The 23313-nt window shown below is 41.3% G+C and overlaps 1 protein-coding gene across 4 annotated transcripts in view; it reads left to right on the top strand.

The window, feature by feature from the left end:
• The window catches only part of CNOT7 (CCR4-NOT transcription complex subunit 7), a 52336-nt gene extending 29023 nt beyond the window's left edge, over window positions 1-23313 (top strand). For 3 of the 4 annotated variants that reach the window (XM_088478748.1, XM_088478751.1, XM_088478750.1), the window contains 4 exons: window positions 8948-9109; window positions 15535-15679; window positions 16971-17081; window positions 21815-23313. In XM_088478748.1, the coding sequence (XP_088334874.1) occupies window positions 8948-9109; window positions 15535-15679; window positions 16971-17081; window positions 21815-21943 (547 nt within the window). In that variant the 3' untranslated portion in view covers window positions 21944-23313. The remainder of the gene's footprint in view (window positions 1-8947; window positions 9110-15534; window positions 15680-16970; window positions 17082-21814) is intronic. The other variant, XM_088478749.1, reaches the window with a different exon arrangement.

Genomic DNA, 23313 nt, shown 5'->3' with positions numbered 1-23313 from the left:
GAACTACTGCAATTGCGACGAAGTCGCATCAATTGACTCTTGGGAATGTTGACTTTCCAAGGGGCAAAATGAGCACTCTGAAAATGCAAATAAGAGTGGGTATTGACAGACTTATTGAAGTTGGAATTACAAATCTTATTTTCTTTAATCTCCAAGGAGATGTCTAAAAAATCTATCTTATATTTATTAAACGTGAAGGATAAATTAAATACATTGATGTTCAGTGAATCAACACAAAGAGTGGCAGAAGTAATGTCCCGATTCCAAATGAAAAATAAATCATTTATATACCGGCCATAGAAGACCATGTTCGCCTCCCAGCCACCTCCCCACACATGGGTCTCCTCAAAAGCAACCATGTATAGGTTGGCATAGCTAGGTGCAAACCTGGTCCCCATGGCCGTGCCTGTGACTTGCAAATAGAAAGTGTTAAGAAACAAAAAATAATTATGTGATAATATAAAATTAATACGATCCAAAAGAAAGTGCTCATGTTCTACAGAGAGATCTCCATCATTCATCAATCTTTCCCTAATGACTTCAGCCAATTTAAAGTGTGGAATGTGTGTATACAATGCAGCTACATCCAGGGTTCGAAAGGTATACGAATCATGCCACTCAATATCCTTTATTTTATTCAGAAAATGTGTTGTGTCAGCCAGATGTGATTTTAAGGTGCTCACCCGTGGTCGAAGAAAAGAATCAACGTAAAATGACAAATTAGACATGAGAGAATTAATACCTGACACAATAGGGCGACCAGGAGGTGAGGTGAGGGACTTGTGAATTTTAGGTAAAAAATAAAAAGTCGGAGTGACAGGAAAAGACGGTAACAAAAAACTATTAATATCCTTGGAAATAACTCCTAAAGTCTTGGCTGAATCCAACAAACTCTTAAAGGCAAGTAAAAAATCACTAGTAGGGTCCTTCTAGATAACAGAATAAAAGTTGATATCTTGTAGTTGTCTGAGAGCCTCGGTTTCATAATACAGACGATCCATTATAACTAGGCCACTGCCTTTATCGGCCTCTTTAATAATAATCGATGTGTCTTTGGTTAGCTTTTTTTATTGCTCTTTTCTCCTCCCTAGTTAGATTTGAAATATACCTAGAGCTTCCCTGTTTTACGCTACAAAGGGTTTTGAGATCCTCTAATGTGATCTTGTAGAACATGTCAATATGATTACTCCTTGCACTCATCGGGAAAAATTCCGATTTTCTCTTAAATGGGTCTCTCAACCTAGTATTATCAAAAACTTTAACCTCTTTATTCATGTCTTCATCCACATCAACAACATTACCCTCTAACCATAATTCCTCCAACATGGACAAGGATTGGTTATCTGTCTCATTTAATGTAATTGGTACTGCGGCATCTCTAGATCGAATAAGCTCTTTATTAGCAAAGTATCTTTTGCGACACAAGGTATGAACATAGCGATTAAGATCCACATACAAATCAAATATATTAGGTTCACTGGTGGGTGAAAATTTAAGACCTTTTTTAAGTAAGTAATAATAGTTGTGAATCAGTTGAATAGAAGAAATATTAAAAATACTGTTCTTTTCATTCTGAGTGGATTTAGGGATGACATCTGATCGTGTATTTAATCCGGTCTTTTTACGTTGTCCCTTATTAATCTTCCCTCCTCTCCTGCCTCTGGACTTGAATCTCTTCTCCTTTTTCGGAGGCCCGAATGATATGAATTTAGATGGTATATCCTGTCTCTGTTGTGTTTTGGTCTGGCTCCTAAAAAAGTTCCAGGATTGACTTTCCTTAGTGGAATGTATTCCTGATAGTTCCATAGGATGGGTATTAAGTTTGACCTGCTGTCGAGTATATTTAGAATATTTATATTTAGGAGAATCTTTCTTTCTGGTTATCAATGGACTATACCTATTATTATGGTGAACAAACTGGCTAAATTCAGAGCTATACTTCCTACTCCTAACTGAAATTAGACTGTCTATCTAATTCCGTTTGAGTTTTGTCCTGCTACATTCTATCGTTTCACATTTGTTTCTCTTTGGGTTTGGATCTATAAGTTCTGACCGAATTACTATCATAACCTGTCAAGTCTCCTGAATTTCTTCTGTTTAGTCTCAATCAGCTGTTTTTCATATCTCACATGACCAGCTTAGAGACTTATGGGATATGTAGTCTCATACTTAGAAGCGAAATGTTTGATGTTCCGATGGAGTTGAGCTCCTTAAGCTTAATCTCTACTTATTAAGGTCCACTTAGAATGGAACATTGAGTAGCGTTTGTTGTGAGAACTCAGTATGAATCTTGTTTTATACGCTTCTATATTCCGAACGGACATCCGCGTCACGTGATTTGTCATGTGACGCGGGGCTCAGTCAATGCAGTAAGCATATATACGTCTAAGGTATTTTACTAAGTTTTTAGGTTTATATGATGTAACATGTAGGATTAGATCTATTTTTATATACATATTCAATTGGGGACAGTTGATTATTGTTTATTTATGTATTAGAATTAATATGATTGCTGATTGATACATGTGCCACTCGTTGCCTTAATTAAGAAGCATATATAAATGCCACTTTGGATCACTTATGGACATGCTCCTGAGGAAGCTGGACGTATCCATAGCCAGCGAAATGCGTTGAGCTTTCAGAACTGACTTCACTCCTTCCATTTTGCTGGTATTACTTATCTATTGGATCCATTCATCCCTGTTTACTTTGGCGGTATCACGATCTCCCGGTGGAAACATTCAGTCCTGAAAATTACCATTATGGCGGCTGCATGCTGCCCAGGACTGAGACTATTCCCTGATGTATACCGGTAATACTATCGCCTAAGGGACATTTATAAGACATTTCCATCAATCAAGCTTATGTTTTTGGAGGGAGTGCTTATTCAGGAATTCACCCCAGGTGTATAACACCAATATTGATTTTATTTTATTTTCCTTTATTATTCATTATTTATTTTTTTTATTTTTCATGCATTTATGAAGTTTTATTGATTGTTGATTATTAAATGATATCTTTTTATTTTTAATCAACTGTCCTCTTTTTATTTAGATACATAGACTAGAGCTGGTATTTCTTCTTTTTCTATTATTGTCTTATTTAGGAGCTCACATCCCCTATATACTAGCTGTTTCCTGGCCATCCCAGCACCTGTATGTCATTCTCCATGAACCACTGTTTGCATATCCGTGCAGTGTGGCAGGGGGCTGAATCCTGCTGGAAAAAAAAATGGGGCATTATCTTGAAAAAGATCCCTGATAGAAGGTAGAAGTTTTGGTTGTAGGATGGTGTCAATGTACTTTCTGCTGTTCAGTGTGCCATCTATGATATAAAGGCAGCCTACAGCATCTGCTGTCATACATGCCCAGATCATAACACTTGTAGGATTCTTTGTTGTTGCTTGAATGCAATCTGGATGTACCTCTTCCCTGATGCGGCGTCTCACATATTTTCTCCCATCACTACCAAATATTGATATCTTAGTTTCGTCACTCCATATCACTTGTTTCCATTGACCTTCTGTCCATACAATGTGTTCTTTTGCCCACTGTATTTGTTTCTGCAGCTGCTTTTTATTCAGCAATGGCTTTTTTCAGGGAATCCTACCTTTTAGGCCAACCTCCGTTAGTCTTCTCCGTTCCGTTCTTGCATTGACAAAATACTAGTTGCACTCAGTTCACTGCTAATGGCTGCAGATGACATCCATCTGTCTCTGACACAAACTTGTTTTATTCTCCTATCATCAACAGCTGTTGTGCACTTTTTCCGGACTTTTCTTTCTTTGTTTTGTATAGATTGTGTTTCCTGATAGCGTAAACAAAACTTTCGTACTCCTGATGATTCCCACCAACTTCTCTCGCAATTGCTGCATACGAAAGACCATTTTCACGTAACACCACAATCCTGGATCTCTTCCTGGGTGACCAGTCACCACTTTGCCTGGACGAGATTGTTGTATTTATTTTTTTACACCTTTGTTAGCACTAAACAATACACACAAACATCCAACCATAATTGCACTTCAGTAACCAACTTTATTCTGCAAAATGAAACAGCCAAACTGACCTTTCCCACCTTTGAACATGACCTTGCATCTACTCATAAACGACAGCTGATTGGTCCTCAGAATGACGATTCCGATTGGCTGGTAGTAGCTGTTACTACAATCCGCTTCTTGAATCTAACACATCTGTGCTTCTTTGTCTGACTGAAAGTAGCATAACTTCCCTTGTAATGCAAATATTTGACCTCTGTTTATTGTGTTGAATTCAGCATTAAATTTCCTTTAATTTGTTATATGAATCATTGCACTGCGTGACGTGAAACAGTTTTTAGAAGCATTCAAAGTTGAAAAACATTCAAATTTCAAAACGTGTCCGCAATCTTGGCCACCAGTGTGTGTTTGTATATGTGTGTGTGTGTGTGTGTGTGTGTGTGTATATATATATATATGTATGTATGTATGTATGTGTGTGTGTGTATATATATATATATTTTATAGGCACACTCACAAAACAGTTATTGATGCCATTTAACAGTCTCTGTTCACCACATAATGCATTGCGTGGCACCCCCTTTATTCTTCGAGCTTTAATGGCACCTGACAAGGGGTGAGATATATCATGCAGTAAGTGCACACTCAATTTTTGAAGTTAATGTGCTGAAAGCAGTAAAAATGGGCAAGTGTGATGCTCTGCGCGACATTGACAAGGGAGAAATTGTGATGACTAGGTGACTGGGTGAGAGCATCTCCAGAACCGCAGGTCTTGTGTGGGGTGTTCCTGGTATGCAGTGGTTAGTACCTGCCAAAAGTAATTTAATGAAGGACAACCAGTGAATCGGTGACAGGATCATGGGCGCCCAAGACTCATTGATGCGCGTAGGTAGCGAAGGTTAGCCTGTCTAGTTAAATCCCACAGAAGATCTACTGTAGTGCAAACTGCTGAACAAGGTAATGATGGCTATGATAAAGAGTTGTCAGAATACACAGTGCATTGCAGCTGTTTACGTATGGTGCTTCGTAGCTGCAAACCGGTCAGAGTGCCAAGGCTGACCCCTGCCCACCCCTGAAAACACCAAGAGTAGACACTGTAATTAGGTACCTTCTCATTTTAAAAAGCCCATTCTCCGGCGCAGAACGTGACTTGTGCAGCTGTGTCATACGTACAAGCCCGTGCACAAAAAGGCGCAGCTGGACTTGCTTCTGGTCTGCTATATTGCTTAGTATTACAACTGTCTGACCGCAAGCAGCCCATGGAAACCAGTTTCAGGCAAGCCTCTACTAAAGGCTGTTTGCTTGTTAGGTGCAGTTTTTTTTTTTGTGTTTCTGTCTCCATTTTTATTATGCTTACAGTACCTGTAGATGGAAAGAAAACCAACAAGGCACATAACCATGCTTGTGATAAGGATTTCAAAGAAGCATTATGTGTGGACTGTATGGTCATCATGTACGAGCTCCAGAACAATGTAAATAATTTACTGTAATATTAAATGCCTTTTATAGCTGAGAAGAGTTGTAGACAACTGAAAGAATTCAAAGGACAAGATCGCAGCTAGGCATAGATCTGGCTAATGTACAAGATGATTCCCTCAGAAGGGTCTACTGAGTCATGTGGAGGCTCATCTGATGATTAAGGGGAAATAAAGGAAGAAGAACCCTGAACATTTAACCCCAAAATACTATATTTATTAATTAAATACATTAATAAAATAATGGGTATACAAGATTCACTTTCTACATTCAACTCGCATTTGCTGGCTAAGGCAGTAAATGGTTTTAGTAAGAACAAACTGATTATTAGTTGTTTCACTGAGAACCCAAGTTGGGGCTATGTGTAGAAAGATGGATACATGTTTTACCAAGTGGCATGTTTCCATAGGTATGACCATTAAACCCAGTGTTAGCTATGGCTTCAGTCTCCAGACAATTTAATATACTCAAAAGAAAGGAAGTAGACAAGACCTTCTAAAAAATATGTGAGATTTTAAGGAAAGGAGATGACTTCCTCTGTCAAGCCTCAATGAATACTATGATACATGCAGCTATAAGGTATACCATCCACATTGGTGGCTAGGAGAACCCTATGGCTGCATTCATGACTCTCCTTTGAAGATGGTACTGAAAATACTGTAGATGACATCAGTCACAGTTGGTAAATAAAAATATAATTTGAGGCAACAGTTCAAGTGTCAGAAGTTACCGTTCTGGCAGTCCGTTCCAAAAAGAGAGGGTAGATTTTCAAGGAATATCGAAGCCTCCAAAATTCCTGGTGGGTTGCAGACAGATAAAACATTTTTGTATGTTCCTCCTTCAGGGCGATAGAATAAGGAACAAAACTATTGCATGCCTTACCACATACCACTTGCGCCACAACATTCTCACTCCCTCAAGTTCTGCAAGAACCCTAAAAATAAGTAGCAGAAGTTGCTTCCATTTTGGCTTTGCCCCTTATGGTTCGCAGGGTACAGGGATGGAAGATCCACAGTGTCTAGATAGACAGTTAATAGGTCAACACCAGATGGCAGATTAACCTTTTAAGTCAGGGCTGTAGTGGAGTTATTAAAAAAGAAAATGAAATCATCATGCAAAGCCAAAAATGTTTACACCCTAACATCATGGTCATATGTGCTTGTTAAATATCTCATTCCAAAATCATAGGCGTTAAATCTGGAGTTAGCCTCCCTTTGCTGCTATAACAGAATCCACTCCTCTGGGAAGGCTCCTCACTAGTTTTGGAGCATAACTGTGTGGCTTTGCATCCATTCAGCCACAAGAGCATTAGAAAAGGCTGTCTCGCAGTCAGCATTCCAATTCATCCCAAAGGGGTTCTGCAGGCCATTCGTGGTCATCAGCACCAAACTAGGCAAACCATTGTCATGCTGAAACAGGAAAGGGCATTCACCAATCTCGTTACCACAGGTCTTCTTGCCAAGTTGGAATTAGACAATTCTCTAGAATGTCATTGTATGCTCTAAGAATAATGTTTCCCTTTATTGGAACTAAAGGGCCCAGCCCAAACCATTATTCCTCCTCCAGCAAACTTTGTTTGGCGTCAACCAAAGCGTGATTGATCACTAGAGAGGATGTTTCACCACTGCTCAATAGTACAACAGTGGCGTGCTTTACACTGCTCCAGACGATGTTTGGCATTACGCATGGTGATCTGAGACTCCTGATTGGCTGCTGGGCCATGGAAACACAATCTATTAAACTTATGCTGATGTTGCTTCCAGAGGCAGTTTGGAACTCAGTAGTGAGTGCAGTTTGGAACTCCAGTAGTGAGTGCAGTTTGGAACTCCAGTAGTGAGTGCAGTTTGGAACTCCAGTAGTGAGTGCAATTTGGAACTCCAGTAGTGAGTGCAGTTTGGAACTCCAGTAGTGAGTGCAGTTTGGAACTCCAGTAGTGAGTGCAGTTTGGAACTCCAGTAGTGAGTGCAGTTTGGAACTCCAGTAGTGAGTGCAGTTTGGAACTCCAGTAGTGAGTGCAGTTTGGAACTCCAGTAGTGAGTGCAGTTTGGAACTCCAGTAGTGAGTGCAGTTTGGAACTCCAGTAGTGAGTGCAGTTTGGAACTCCAGTAGTGAGTGCAGTTTGGAACTCCAGTAGTGAGTGCAGTTTGGAACTCCAGTAGTGAGTGCAGTTTGGAACTCCAGTAGTGAGTGCAGTTTGGAACTCCAGTAGTGAGTGCAGTTTGGAACTCCAGTAGTGAGTGCAGTTTGGAACTCCAGTAGTGAGTGCAGTTTGGAACTCCAGTAGTGAGTGCAGTTTGGAACTCCAGTAGTGAGTGCAGTTTGGAACTCCAGTAGTGAGTGCAGTTTGGAACTCCAGTAGTGAGTGCAGTTTGGAACTCCAGTAGTGAGTGCAGTTTGGAACTCCAGTAGTGAGTGCAGTTTGGAACTCCAGTAGTGAGTGCAGTTTGGAACTCCAGTAGTGAGTGCAGTTTGGAACTCAGTAGTGAGTGTTGCAAAGAATAACCACAGATGATTTTATTTGCCTCAGCACTTGGCAGTTCTGTTCTGTGAGTTTGTGTGGCCTACTGCTTCGTGGCTCAACTCTTGTTACTCATAGATGTTTCCACTACACAATAACAACACTTGCAGCTGCCTGGGGCTGCTCTAGCATGGAGACATTTTCTGGACTGACTTGTTTGGAAGGTGGCATCCTGTGTCAGGAACATGGTGGAAGTCACTGAGCTCTTCAGTATGACCCATTTGACTGCTAATCGTAACTATATCTATGACTGTCTGCATGAGTTTATGCACTTGTTAGCAATGGGTATGGCTGAAATGGCCAAATATGCTAAATATTAGGGGCATCTATATACTTTTGCCCATGTTGTGCATGTGTGTACATATGTATGGGTGTGTGTATAGATATTTTATACTATATGACTATAATAAATACTTTTATCTGCTATTCTTACAATACTGCTTCACGTTAGTCAAAAAGCAGATCAGTTTGCTTCTCTGTTATAAAAAATAGATGTTCTCCCATAGTCTAAAAACATACTTGTAGGTTAATGTTTGTGTGACAAGAATATAGACTGAAAACCCCTGGGGTAGGGACTTATGTCAATGATTTATAAAGCACTGCGTAATATACTGGTTAACGACAGCAAGTCCTGTTAGTATTTTGACAGTTTGGGGTGTATTTACAAAAGTGAGAGTTTTTAGAAGTGGAGATGTTTCCCATAGCAACCAGTCAGATTCTACTTAACATTTATCTAGCACCTTCAAAAAGATAATAGCTAGAATCTGATTGGTTGCTATGGGCAACATCTCCACTTCTAAAAACTCTCACTTTAGTAAATATGTTTTGTAGCTTTTTCACTTTGTTTCTATGTACAGTACAGGTTATGTGACTGCATGTAATGCATAGGAGGTATAGTCTATAAAGGGTGGGGGCATTTCTTGTCCCCATGGTTTATTGCATGCTTTTCTGTCCAGGGAAGACATGTATGCGCAGGACTCCATAGAGCTGCTCACCTCATCTGGCATCCAGTTTAAGAAACATGAGGACGAGGGCATTGAAACTCAATATTTTGCAGAGTTGTTTATGACCTCTGGAGTGGTGCTTTGTGAAGGAGTAAAGTGGCTTTCTTTCCACAGGTAAGTACTGATATGCTCAGCTAGGTATTGTGCATGACCTCAGTACTGCACCATTTTCCATTCAGACATGGCCCTAATATTATAACTTATTGGGCTCGTCTGCAGTCTCTGCACCACTGACAGCTTGGGAACCCTGTCTGCAGTCTCTGCACCACTGACAGCTTGGATACCCTGTCTGCAGTCTCTGCACCACTGACAGCTTGGATACCCTGTCTGCAGTCTCTGCACCACTGACAGCTTGGATACCCTGTCTGCAGTCTCTGCACCACTGACAGCTTGGATACCCTGTCTGCAGTCTCTGCACCACTGACAGCTTGGATCCCCTGTCTGCAGTCTGTGCACCACTGACAGCTTGGGAACCCTGTCTGCAGTCTCTGCACCACTGACAGCTTGGATCCCCTGTCTGCAGTCTCTGCACCACTGACAGCTTGGGAACCCTGTCTGCAGTCTCTGCACCACTGACAGCTTGGGAACCCTGTCTGCAGTCTCTGCACCACTGACAGCTTGGGAACCCTGTCTGTAGTATGTGCACCACTGACAGCTTGGGAACCCTGTCTGCAGTCTCTGCACCACTGACAGCTTGGGAACCCTGTCATGCACCTCACCATGGCTGTAGACACTTTCCAGAACTGTCATGATTTATTCTACAAGTGCAATAATACATTTAATTCACTGCTATGTATTCATTTTGAAATGACAATTAGTTACTATGCGTGCCAGGGATTGCATTGCCTTCCTTTGTGTAACAGGTTTGATTCATTTCCCCCATTGTGTATAAGTCATAGGTGACATCCTAACTTATTTGAGTGCTCATTTCTCTCATACTCTTACAATATAATTGCACAATGTGGTCTTGTTTTATTACTCTCTGGTGCTCTTTATTCACTAAACCTGTTTGCTACATTTGGTGTCTTACCCCTCCCCCATACACATGTTATAATAAGCCTACCAGGCCCCATGTAATGTCACCTTATTGGTGTGCCTGGCATTGCAGTTTGGCTTCAGGAAGGTTTGCATGTCAGGCCGCTCCATTAATCAGCTGCTAGAGATGTGCTGGTTACAGCGGCAGAGAGCGCTGTATTGGAAGTACCTGGGGGTGTTCTGTAATCTCTTACTGACCCTGATCAGACTTTCCCCAGGCCATGGGATGGTGAATAGGTGAATAGCTGTGCTGCCATGTCCAAGAGAAGGTAACCGACAAATGGAAATCCGGTAATAATCCTTTAACCCACATGAGAAGTGAAGAGCATATTTTGTATCTTTTACCATTGATTTCCATGTAGTGCTGTGTGACCGGCCTAATATTCAGCATTATTTCTTAGCTCTCTGAGGCTGGTTGTTTTCTCCCTGCTGTCCCCTTTTCCATGTGCTTCCAGTCTTGTTAAATTACTTCAGTTTAATCTTCTTTGACTGAACGGGATCATCAGACGGATTACAAAGCCAAAAATCTGTAATCCTTCCGATTTACACGTGGGCATTTATGGCACATGGCTACAGAGAGTAAACACTAAACCTGCAACTTGGTCTTTGCATTAGAACTGCAGTGTGCACAAAAGTTATATAGAATATACACATTCTAGCTTACATAGAGCAATTCACAATTGTGTGTCATTCAAAAAAAAAAAATCCAAATAAAAATTGGTGGAAGTTTGTTTAGTGATCGTATTTCCTGGTTTGTGCAGACAAAGCTGAAAGACGTATTCATTTGCACATAATTGGTCTGTCTGTCCACATGCCCTTAATAAAACCTACAGTGCCTTGCAAAAGTGTTCACCCCCTTTTGCATTTTTCATGTTTTGTTGCCTCACAACCTGGAATTAAAATGGATTGTTTGAAGGGGAATCGGTATGATTTCTGCGGTTGGAATCCTCACAGCGGCTGCCCGACATGGGTGAAAATCCTGATCGTCCCTAAGGTAAGTATTGACTAACCTAATTCCCTCCCCTAACCTTCCCTTAGGGGTGCCTAACCCTAATCCACCCTCTAAGTGCCTAAACCTAAGTCCCCCACCGGGGTGCCTAACCCTAAACCCCCCTTCCCCTAGTCTAAACCTAACCTCCCGGGGGGGTGCCTAACCCTAAGGTCCCCCCAGGACCCGAAACCCCCCCCCCCCCCACACGGCTATCCGTGCCCGGCAACCCTTCGATCGGGATACCGGGCGCCGGTCTCCCGGCGTCGGTAAAATGTCAGGCGTCTATATTTAGACGCCTGTCATTTATCCCTCGCCGGGATTAAGCAGTCAGGAAGCCGGCTGTCTGGATTAGGTTTGCCTGCTTCCCGACTGCATACCGTTTGAAGGTGTGCATCGTTTCATTCACAGAACATGCCTACAACTGTGAAGTTGTGTTTTTGTTTATATGTTGTGAATCAAACAACATTTAGGACAACATAACAGAAAACTTCAGCGTGCATAACTATTCACCCCCCTAAAGTCAGTACTTTGTCGAGCCACCTTTTGCGGCAATTACAGCTGCAAGTTGCTTTGGATAAGCCTCTATGAGCTTGCCACATCTTGCCCCTGGGATTTTTGCCCATTCCTCAAGGCAAAACTGTTCCAACTCGTTTATGTTGGATGGTTTCCGCTTGTGAACAGCAATCTTCAAGTCTGACCACAGATTCTCAATTGGATTGAGATCTGGGCTTTGACTAGGGTGTTCCAACACATTTAAATGTTTCTCCTTAAACCACTCGAGTGTTGCTTTAGCAGTATGCTTCGGGTCATTGTCCTGCTGGAAGGTGAACCTACGTCCCAGTCTCAAATCACAGGCAGACTGAAACAGGTTTTGCTCAAGAATATCCCTGTATTTAGCACCATCCATCTTTCCTTCGTCTCGTATCAGTTTCCCAGTCCCTGCTTCTGAAAAACATTCCCACAGCATGATGCTGCCACCACCATGTTTCACTGTGGGGATGGTGTTCTTGGGGTGATGGGATGTGTTGGGTTTGCGCCAGGCATAGCATTTTCCTTGACGGATGAAAAGTACAATTTTAGTCTCATCTGACCAGAGCACCTTCCTCCATACATTTGGGGAGTCGCCCACATGCCTTTTGGCAAACTCAAATAGTGTCTTCTTATTTTTATCACTAAGTAATGGCTTTTTTCTGGACACTCTTCCATAAAGCCCAGCTCTATGGAGTGTACGGCTTATTGTGGTCTCATGCACAGATACACCAGTCTCTGCTGTGGAACTCTGCAGCTCCTTCAGGGTTACCTTTGGTCTGTGTGCTGCCTCTCTGATTAATGCCCTCCATGCCCGGTCTATGAGTATTGGTGGGGGTGGCTCTCTTGGCAGGTTTGTTGTGGTACCATGTTTTTTCCATTTGATGATAGATTTGATGGTGCTCCGGGGGATCATCAAAGATTTGGATATTTTATTATAACCCAACCCAGAATTGGACTTCTCAACAGCTTTGTCCCCGACTTGTTTGGAGAGCTCCTTGGTCTTCATGGTGTGATGCCTCTTGCTTAGTGGTGTTGTAGCCTCTGGGGCCTTTCAGAAAAGGTGTGTTTATACTGACAGATCATGTGACACTTAGATTTCACACAGGTGGACTTCATTTCACTAATTATGTGACTTCTGAAGGTAATTGGATGCACCAGAACTTTTAAGGGCCTTCATAGCAAAGGAAGGGATTACATATGCACATGCCAATTTCAGAATTTTATTTATAAAGATTCTTTTTTTATATATATTTTTGACATTTAACTTCACCAAATTAGACTATTTTGTGCAGATCCATCACATAAAATTCAGATTAAAAAAATAAAATAAATTACAGGTTGCAATGTAACAAAAAAGGTAAAAAGCCACGGGGTGGGAATACTTTTGCAAGAATATGTGTATCTGTATGTGGCAGATTGGTGTGAAATAACCAACTTTCACATAACTGTACATTAATCAGATATCTGACTAGACAACATATAAACAATTATATTACTTTTACAGTGTATAATTTCTATACACTGCTTTGAACTCTGACCTCATGGAACATAACAGTGCATGTTTTCAAGGTATCCGCAGGCATAATTAGTAGCACCTGTAGGCGTCAATTAACACACCCGTGCTCCAGTTAGATGATCTGGAAACCAAGCACTGTTAAGGTGGGTACGCACTGGACGATGCATACCGGGGAAGATATGTCGGCCTGACATATCGTACAGCGGGTACACATCAGAACGACGTAACGAACAACGGAACGATCATTCGTTCCGTCCTTCATTAACATCAATGGGCCCGCATGCGATATCGTCAGATTTGATATGCAGCACATCAGACCTGACAACGTCGTATGCGACCGTGGGAGCGTGCATATCGAGCATTCACACTGCACGATATACATGATATGTCGTTAGTTTGTTCAGATCGCCAAATTGTAACAACATCATCCCAGTGTGTACCTAGCATTAGGGTTCCATGAGGTCCGGTTTGAGAAACACTGCTATAAGCTTTTTGTGTGAACTACTGCGTTGCACGGCTCTCTCCTGACATGGGGCATGTGCAATTGCCGATACCAGTGATGGTTGCAGCAGCCGGTGTAAAGCCAATGGGAAGCACAAGTTTCCACCTGCACACACATTATCCTCCACTTTAGATGAACGGAAATTCGCAGGAGCATAAAGTAGTGAATCTGGCTCCCGCAGCTTTCCACAATTACAGCCACTGACTTGTGTGCGACTCAGAATCCACCCTATTCTCTAGACTTGTGTATGTGCCCATAGTAGTACATTATAATAATACTTTCATTCTGGCTGTACTATTGATGTGTGATCTTTCAGAAGTACTATACATGTGCCACTGCTATACAATCCACATTAGAGCCTGCTCAACAATTAGTAGGCCACTGGCACATAGCCTACCTTGGCCAGCACTAGCTCCCACTGACTCACAAGTAATTACTGATTGGGTATCCTTTTGTTTATTTAATCCCTACCTAGATACATAGAGGATCAGAGATATCACTATGCACATGCATCATAATAGCACTCTGAGAACTGGCATTTGTTCACTTGTGCAGAATCTTGTATGTATATATCTATATATATATATATATATATATATATATATATATATATATATATATATATACACACACAGTATATTAGTATTTTCCTTCTTTTTTTCAAAGAGATCATCTTGTGGCTTATGAAGTGATCTCTCATTTAATGTGATCTTGAAGCTACCAAAGTTCCATGCGACTGTGCTCAAATATAAAAAAACAACAACATTGTGCTCTCTACGTGCTTATATATAAAAAGTAAATGTGAATACTAGATTTAAACTTCCCTACAAAAGGTGAGAAATGTGCTTCAGATAACAACGAGATTCCAAGTAATCTTCATAATGGACACAAACAAATGCACTGAGCTATGATTGAGAAGCCTCCTATCAAAATGTCTAGGAAGACATCAAAGTGCCAAATAAATGACCACTTCTAAGCTATTCAAATAACCATAGCATAGTACTGTTTAATAATACAAATTCATATGAAGAATTACTGCACCTATGATAACAAGTAAAACAATGTCTAATAAATTTCTCCTTATGATCCAGTGCTTTCCTTTCCTTTCAACGCGTTTCATGAGGATCTCCTCACTTCTTCAGGAAGGATTTCGGAATTTTGTCTTTTCTGTACACAATTCTGCATGAATATGGGAACAGTTTGTCCATTGTGAAGATTGATTGGAATCTCATTATATGAAGCACATTTCTCACCGTTTTTTTAGGTGAGTTTTAATTTTAGTATTCATTTTTTTGTTTATAGATCTAAGCACGAAAATTACACCATGTTTTATTTACATTTATATTTGAGCAGTCGCAAAGAAATTTGAAGGACTCAGTAAACTGAATGAGAGGGGTAACTTAAGTTACAAGCTGATATTTAAAAAAAAAAAAAAAAATAGAATAACACCATAATTCACAAGTGTTTTACTAAAGGCTCATAAATTGTTAGTTATTTATAATTCAGCAAATTTTTCAAGATGTACATTATAATATTTACATATACAGTATATTGTTGATGCCCAAAATGCAAGCCAAACCTCTAATAAAGTACATATATTTGGTATAACTGTAAACGTTATAAGTCACAAAATAAAATAAGGGGTTCCTGAAAGTAATTTAAAGAAGAATTACAATAAATAGGTAACACATTTATATGACTTTGTTGCCGAACTAAAGCCTTTTCAGTCTACAAAATTATAGAATATTCATTTGGATACAGCAGAAAATTCAGTCCCGGTGAAGTCATGGCAGAAAGTGGTGGTGGGGCCAGAAATGCCATTCTGTTATCTATGGCTGCTAAAGAGTTAAGCAATGGCGTAAAAACATGTTTACCTCAAACTAATGTGTTTTTATTGTTGTATCTTCTGATTAAAAAGGAGATTTCTCTTGATGGACTAATGTATTTTACTGGTTTAATTACAGTGGGTATGACTTTGGCTATCTAATAAAGATACTGACTAATTCAAACTTGCCCGAGGTTGAGTTGGACTTCTTTGAAATTCTTCGACTGTTTTTCCCAGTAATATATGATGTCAAATATCTTATGAAAAGCTGCAAAAATTTAAAGGTATGTATAGATGTATTTTTTTTCCCAGCGCTGCCCAGTTGACCCATAAAGGGACTACTATAAATCTCCGTCCCTTACTTACTTACAGATTGCTAGTTGTGGTCCTCCCATCATTCTTCACCATTCAAGGGTGAACAGTACTATACGTTCTCTGGGTGGTGAGGCAGGAGTTCCAAACCAGGTGTGAAAATGAATAACATCACCTGATTGGATGACACTTCTGCTACTTAAATAGAATCCATGTCTACCAGTATTCCTAGACAAGACTGATGGGCCACGTGTTTCAGAGATTTTCACTGAGTTATTTGAATTTTAGAAGTCTGTGCTCCACCTACAGCACTTGTCTGTGGTTTGTTGCAGTAGTTGTTGCTGTGTACTTTTGTTCTTGTAAAATATCCAGGTTTACTAGTGACTGTATGAGGATGCAGTACACCAAGTGCAAACAAACCTAGGGCCTCATTCAGAGTCGCTCGCAAAATGCGAGTGCTCGCTCTGAATGAGGGTGGCCATTTCCTCTTTAAAATCTGGCCTCCTGGCCGCTCGCTAAGCTGTGGGTGACCACCCACAGCTTTAGCGAGTGACCAGGTGATGGTCGCGATGGTTGAGACCATCGTGACTATCAGGGCTTGCGACGAGACCCTTGGGGTTGGGTCTCGTCTGTCGCAAGCCCCAGGTAGCTTCCTGCTCTAACAGAGCCCCACCCCCCCCTCCCCGCCTACAAAACAGGGCGAGCTGTTGATCATCATCGACAGATGCCCCTTTTGTAGCGAGCCCCGGAGCAAATTAATTTGCCATTCGCTTCGGAGCTAGCGCATGCACACTGCGGCCGCTGCGCGTGCGCAGGGTCTCACCATCAACCCGCTTGCGAGCGGGTCTGAATGAGGTCCCTAGTGCACTTCTATCAATATACTCACAATGAGAAGCATATATATTGGTTGTAATGATAAATCTTCAACCATTCACTTACTCTGCAGGGAACTAATCTCGTTTTCAGTATAGCCATCATTTACTGCTTGGCTCCCTGTGCCCGGCTGGTGCTGGTGGCAGTCACACGATAGTAAAATGGATCCAGTAGAAGAATCCACCCCCGGCTGAGTAAGCTGTATAGCGAGTCCGCACAGCTGACTACTTGTTGGTCTTCCTGCTGTTGTTTAAAAACAACTGTATATTTCTCAAAGCGGGATGCTTCTCATTGTCAGCGTGCAATCTGTGTATATAATGAAATGATGGCATTTCAATAGGGGTCTGCGTCTGTTTTTTCTATGAAGCAAATCTTTGTATCTCTTGTCAGGGTGGATTGCAAGAAGTTGCTGACCAGCTGGAGTTGGAGCGGATAGGACCTCCGCATCAAGCAGGCTCTGATTCTTTACTGACGGGAATGGCGTTCTTCAAGATGAGAGAAGTAAGTTATTAACGTGTTATAAATGGACAAATGTGTAACAATATGGAGAGTGCTAGATTAATGAAGCCTCACAGATGAAGCAATGTTGTTTTACTGTAAAAGACAAAAGATGTTTACAATTTTTGGCAGATTATAGAAGCTTTAGACATTTAATGGCTGTCCCACCATGAAAGGCTACCTAGGACCCAACGCATTTCATGGAACAGGCTTTTGCGTTCATAGATGAGGTTAACACTGAGAGGTATAAATTACAACCTGTGTCACACTGGGGCGTGAAGAGCCTACCGGGGGAAATGCAGCAGTAAGGACCCATGCTTAAGGGGTGTGGTCATCTAGCACAGAGGCGTGGCTAATCGTTAGACAGTGCGTGGTCTGAGCCCCGTTATAAATATATATAGTAAATACTGATGGTGCAGGCAGGATAATGTACCAGATTGATAACCGCAGTACACTGTAGTGAATACACCATAGTCCTGGGAATGCAGGATAATGTAACATATGTATAATAATAATAAAGCACATGATGGTGACCCTGTCTATATATACCATGTACTGTACATATGATAGGGGGCCCCTAGAGGACGGGTTGGTCCCTCAAGAAGTGGGCTTCACCAGGATTTTCCCTTTACCCCTGTGGCCAGTTCTATCCTGATTGCATAAGTAAATAAAGGAAAATAATTAGACAAAACTCCATCCTACATCCCTTCTTCCAGCTAGTAGACCCTAGTGGTCTGGGAGAAACTCGCTGCCCAGAGGTGCCTGCATTACAGTGATTCTTTATGCTAACAACTTTGTAAAGTCCAGTATAAGAAATCTGTTCTCGGGGTTGGTGTTTATAAGCACCATTATTATAAAAGTGCAACAAATATAATAACATATTAGAGGGTGCTGCCAAACTGCTCAATTTAAAAGGTCACCCATTGACTTCAGTGCTTCGCTCGTTCAGTAATCAACTCTATATAGTATTGTTTTGACCAATCGCAGAGGATATAGGTTTGTCTTAGAATGTACTGAAGAATGCCTCTTTATATATCAATATAGTCCTCTTTTGATTAGTATTAATAGGACGGTGCTACCACGGACAGCTATGACATATTATAGTGCACAGAAGGAAAAGAATGTGTCGTGTGTGATTCACATTTGTAATTTAAAACATAACTTTTATTATATCTTTATTAATATAACAAATTATTAAAACCAGGCCTAGGAACAATTTACATAACCCTCTACCCATGATTCACAGTTTCTACCAGTGATTCATATAAGAGAACATATTACTCTTACTACTATGTGTTCTGTATAATGACAGAATATAATATGCTTGTTGGTAGTGCACATGGGGATTAATCCTTAATAATATGTGATCAACAAAATGATTCATCTATAAAGAAACTTTTATTCACTATTTTTAGGAGCGTAAGGACCATTGAACACTAATCATAATTGTCCTCTTCAGATTTTCATACTTAGACACTGTGGTAAATCTCACATTAGATGGAGAAACAACTAGTGCAGGCATGTCACACATGCGGCCCGAATAAACATTTTATGAGGCCCGACAGTGTGGGCCTATAATATATATATATATATATATATATATATATATATATATATATATATATATATATATATATATATATATATTATGCGGCCCACACCCCTGCCACGATCGAAGCTCAGATTGGGCAGTGTTTACTCTATTTAAAGCTGGCAACGCTGGTCTCTGAGGCGAGCAGAAGCCTCTGATCTCTTCAGATGCCAGTGATGCAGCGCGCGGGTAACGTCATGACGTCTCCTGCGATGAGAGGAGCCTGCGTCTGCCGTTCTGGATCTAATTGGATCTAGGCAGAATCTACGCGGGACAGTGGGAGTGAAGACGGCGTGGACTGGAGCGGTGCCCAGCGACCATTGTGAAGAAAGGTAAGTACTGCACGGGTGAGTGGGGTCTGTTCTATACTGGGAGGAGGCACAGCATAAGGGGCATTACTAGGGGCACAACATAAGGGGCTCTGCATTAGGGGCATTATTGGGGGCTCTGCATAAGGGGCATAACTGGGGGCGCTGCATTAGGGGCACAACTGGGGGCGCTGCATTAGGGGCACAACTGGGGGCGCTGCATTAGTGGAGGCTCTGCATAAGGGGCATTACTGGGGGCTCTGCATAAGGGGTACTACTAGGGATATTACTGGGGGCTCTATAATGGGCACTACTAGGGGCATTACTGGGGGCTCTGTATAATGGGCACTACTAGGGACTTTATTGGGGGGCTCTGTATAATGGGCACTACTAGGGACATTACTGGGGGCTCTGTATAATGGGCACTACTAGGAACATTACTGGGGGCTCTGCATAAGGGGCACTACTAGGGACATTACTGGGGGCTCTGCATAAGGGGCATTACTGGAGGCACTACTAGGAACATTACTGGGGGCTCTGCATAAGGGGCACTACTAGGGATATTACTGGGGGCATTACTGGGGCATTGCATAATGGGCACAAATTCATGGGGCATTGCATAAGGGGCACTACTAAAGGGGGCACTGCATTGTTTTTTTATTAATATTATTTTTTTGCGGCCCACACAATCTTAAGACCTTGAATATTCAGCCCTGTTGGTATTTTGAGTTTGGCATGCCTGATGTAGTGGCTAATTAGTTCAAATTGACACATCTATGATAATTGATATGTACTGATATTCTTCAGCTTATGGAGAGAAGTCTGACAGCAGGAGTTAAGACTCCATGTTATGATAATAAATGGTAAGTTTGATAAGTCCACCCATACGAAGTAGGGTATTATGGGACTTTTTTCTCTCTAATACCCCTTTTCCACCAAGAAGACCCAGGCCGACCCCATTCATACGGAACCCGAGTCTGCCCTGCTAAACTTGTGACGTCATAAAAAGTGGGAGGTGACTGCTCCACAACCACGAATCAGCTAATTTTAGGCAATACCCAGGTCAGTTAACCTGGGTCGTGCTATTTACACTGCACCATTACAGGCTCCATCCTGGGTCTGACCCTGGTAGCTACTTGACACGGGTAATTTTTCAGGGACCCTTCTCCACTGAGCTGCTACCTGGGTAGACCCGCGAAATCCTGGGTAATTGCAGCAGTGGAAAAGGGGTATAAGTGAGATACCTAGTGGCTAATTATTACACTGCCACATTATTATTAACCAAATTGTATTGATATTCACCAAACCCAAATGTATGGGGATAATTATGACAGCAGGAGTTGATACTCCCTATTATTAGAATATACAAATTGGTTCAAATGAAGTCCACCCATATAGCCCAATTCCACCCATATAGTGTTTGAGTGGGGTACTAATGGACTTCTCCCTATATAAATATCTATGGGTGATATGTCAAAGTATACCACCAGATATTGATTTAATTTAGTACACTTGGATGCAATGATATAATCAGTACAGAAGTGATTACAAGCAAATGCTATCTGCATAACTCGCTTACAGACAGTATTTACCCCAGTGGTACTGCCATCATGTTCTGCTCATGTGGGCAATCCTAATCTAGTGCTTTAGTCTCATCACCTCCATATTGTTCTCACACACAGACAGCTCGAGTACACCTAGGGGGCCATTTCAATTGTTGAGTGGGTGGTGATAATTAGTGAGCTCCTAGTTTTGCAATTCAATCTGGGTGCTCATTAATTATCGCCCTCTTCACGCCTTTTTAGACTGGGTTTAGCCGCATAAAACGCCCTAACTACAGGTTTCTCGCACCCTTGTGAGAGTGTGAGCAGAAATGCCGGCGCCTATCACTCTCAGACAGAGCAATAATTGAATTGTTTAGTCAGGCCACTCAAATAAATAGCTGCCGGCTGATCACTCGCCCCCCTAGAATCCATAGCAAACATGGTGGTCTTCATTCTAATTCTAAGTGTTATAAAGTAGAGAACTTGTTGCAGAGAAAATGTATGTGGGAAGAGTAACAGTTATAACTATGATATGTAAAGTCTTCTAGAAAGAATATATCAATAAACACATTTAATCAAATAGGTATACAGATGTAGCTAAGCCACACTTGGGGCCTGATTCAGCAAGGATCGCTACTACCATCGCAATAGTGATTACGCTCGCAGTATCATTGCGAAGAGATGCTAATGATTGCAATCACAATGCCATACGCAGCCTAACATAAGGACGCCCACTTTACATTACACACATCTGTAATACTTGGCAAGACTGTGAAACCATCGGTAACATGGAGTACAATCGCAGCCTCACGCACACTTGCACAAGGTCTGACCTTACTCAGGAATTGCTAACCTCATCACACGCAGCGAGAGCCAAAGCTGCGTATGGCATCACAGTGGCTTATTTACGCACGCCCCTGCACTGGCACGCCTGCGTTTCGCCGCTTCCCTCCCCCCCCAAACGGCGCTTCCTGTCAATCACTCTGCTATAGGTCTGTATAGTTACTACAATTGCAGTGGCGTCTTCGCACTGTGATGCATATGCATGCGCAGAACGCAACCATCGGACCATTGTATACATAAGCGCAATAGCGATCCTTGCTGAATCAGGCCCTAAGTGCGGTGTGGAATGTTGACAGTTATTATTCATTATTTTGGTGATCTTGTTCCTTTAAAGGTGCGGGGGCTGTATAACCAAATGTCTATGATCTCTCTCCTACTGATGTTTCCATGTGGCAAAGCATCCAGAATTTTGGCTCATTCTAACCTGCTGTATTCTATTCCCTCTGCCAGATGTTCTTTGAAGATCATATAGACGATGCTAAATATTGTGGCCATTTGTACGGGCTTGGATCTGGGTCATCCTATGTACAAAACGGCACAGGGAATGCCTATGAAGAGGAAGCCAGCACGCCGTCATGATTACCTAGAAGAGACAGCTAGCACTTTTTATTGCCAAGCTCAGTCAGTTACTACATGTTTTATCTCCGGCCATATTACTTGGGCATCGACTCAAAACCATTGTTTTGCCTTGCTGCACCAATATGGAAATACTTAGCCTTGAAACAGATTGGTGTTTCCCATTTGCCTTAGCTATAGTAGATCTCATCTATGCTAACCATTCAGCCCAACGTTTGCCTCGTCTGTCATTGTAAATATTTATAAATTATTGGGTATTGAGAGATGTTTAGTTTATGATTGGCTGCTGTTTGTAGCTCTGCAAAAAGTCACCAACTGCGTTCCTCTTGAGACATTTACCAACAAATTGATGGCACTTATGTACAGGCATTGGTTTCAGATTTCTACTTTATGCGTCTTGATACCTTCCCCCTTCCTCTCTTTGGGCCTTAAAGAGCAAATCCACACATTGGTTTGAGGGGCTGTGATTTTTTTTCATTATTAACTGCTATAAAATGTATGTCTACAGTGCCTCTAAGACCATGTCCTGTTCTGAACCTCAACACACTGACTCATGCAGAACATCTCCTGTCTGGGTGAGCACAGGGCTTTAGGTGGCTGGCTGCCCCATTCAATTGTTTTTGTTGCTTTTTTGCACTCTAATGAATTTGAACCCTGAACTTTTTATTCCTAATTCAATGTTTACTTATTCAGTCACTTTTTTTATTTTTATGATATTATATTTATTTGGTGCTCAATTTTTGGATACCTATAATAAATTGTTGGAAAAAAACAAGGCCTCGTGCAAGAAAAAAATAAAATGCAAAAATAAAATACAATCGCTCAACAAATCAAAAGTCTGCATTGGATTAGACACTGGACAAATGCAACTTTCTTTTGTATTTGCCACAGAAGTCGAATTATTTGTTGCGACAACAAAAAAGAAAGTGTTAGCTTGAGGACGGGCATTTATCAGCGCACCAGCTGTGCATGTAATACACCATGATGTGATTCCATCCAATGTCTCCCATCCTTAAGGTATTTGAACAATATTGCAGCTCTTGTTGATGCTGTTACTTTTGACATATAATTTTATATTGTCAGTATAGATCCAGAAGTACTTCTCAGTCATCCCGGAAGTGCATAGACATAGGGTTATGATTTTGTGGGGGGTTAATGGCTGATTAGCATTTTTTTAGTCACATAACCTCTGTAAAGTGTGAGGAAATCTGTCATTCTGACCTACTTACCTTTATACTTTGTAATATCATGATTTTGTTTTTCCAGATAAGTTACAATGGTGTAACGGCGTGATCCTTTTTAATGCATAAAAGACAAAATGTTTGCAAACAAAGGATATTTGTTTTTAGAGCTTTTGTAAATAAAGGCTTAAA

This window comes from Taudactylus pleione, unplaced genomic scaffold, assembly GCF_031769625.1.
Source record: "Taudactylus pleione unplaced genomic scaffold, aTauple2 ptg000218l, whole genome shotgun sequence".
Lineage (NCBI taxonomy): Eukaryota > Metazoa > Chordata > Amphibia > Anura > Myobatrachidae > Taudactylus > Taudactylus pleione.
Note: the sequence above shows the minus strand (reverse complement) of the source record. Positions and strands in the feature narration are given on the sequence as shown.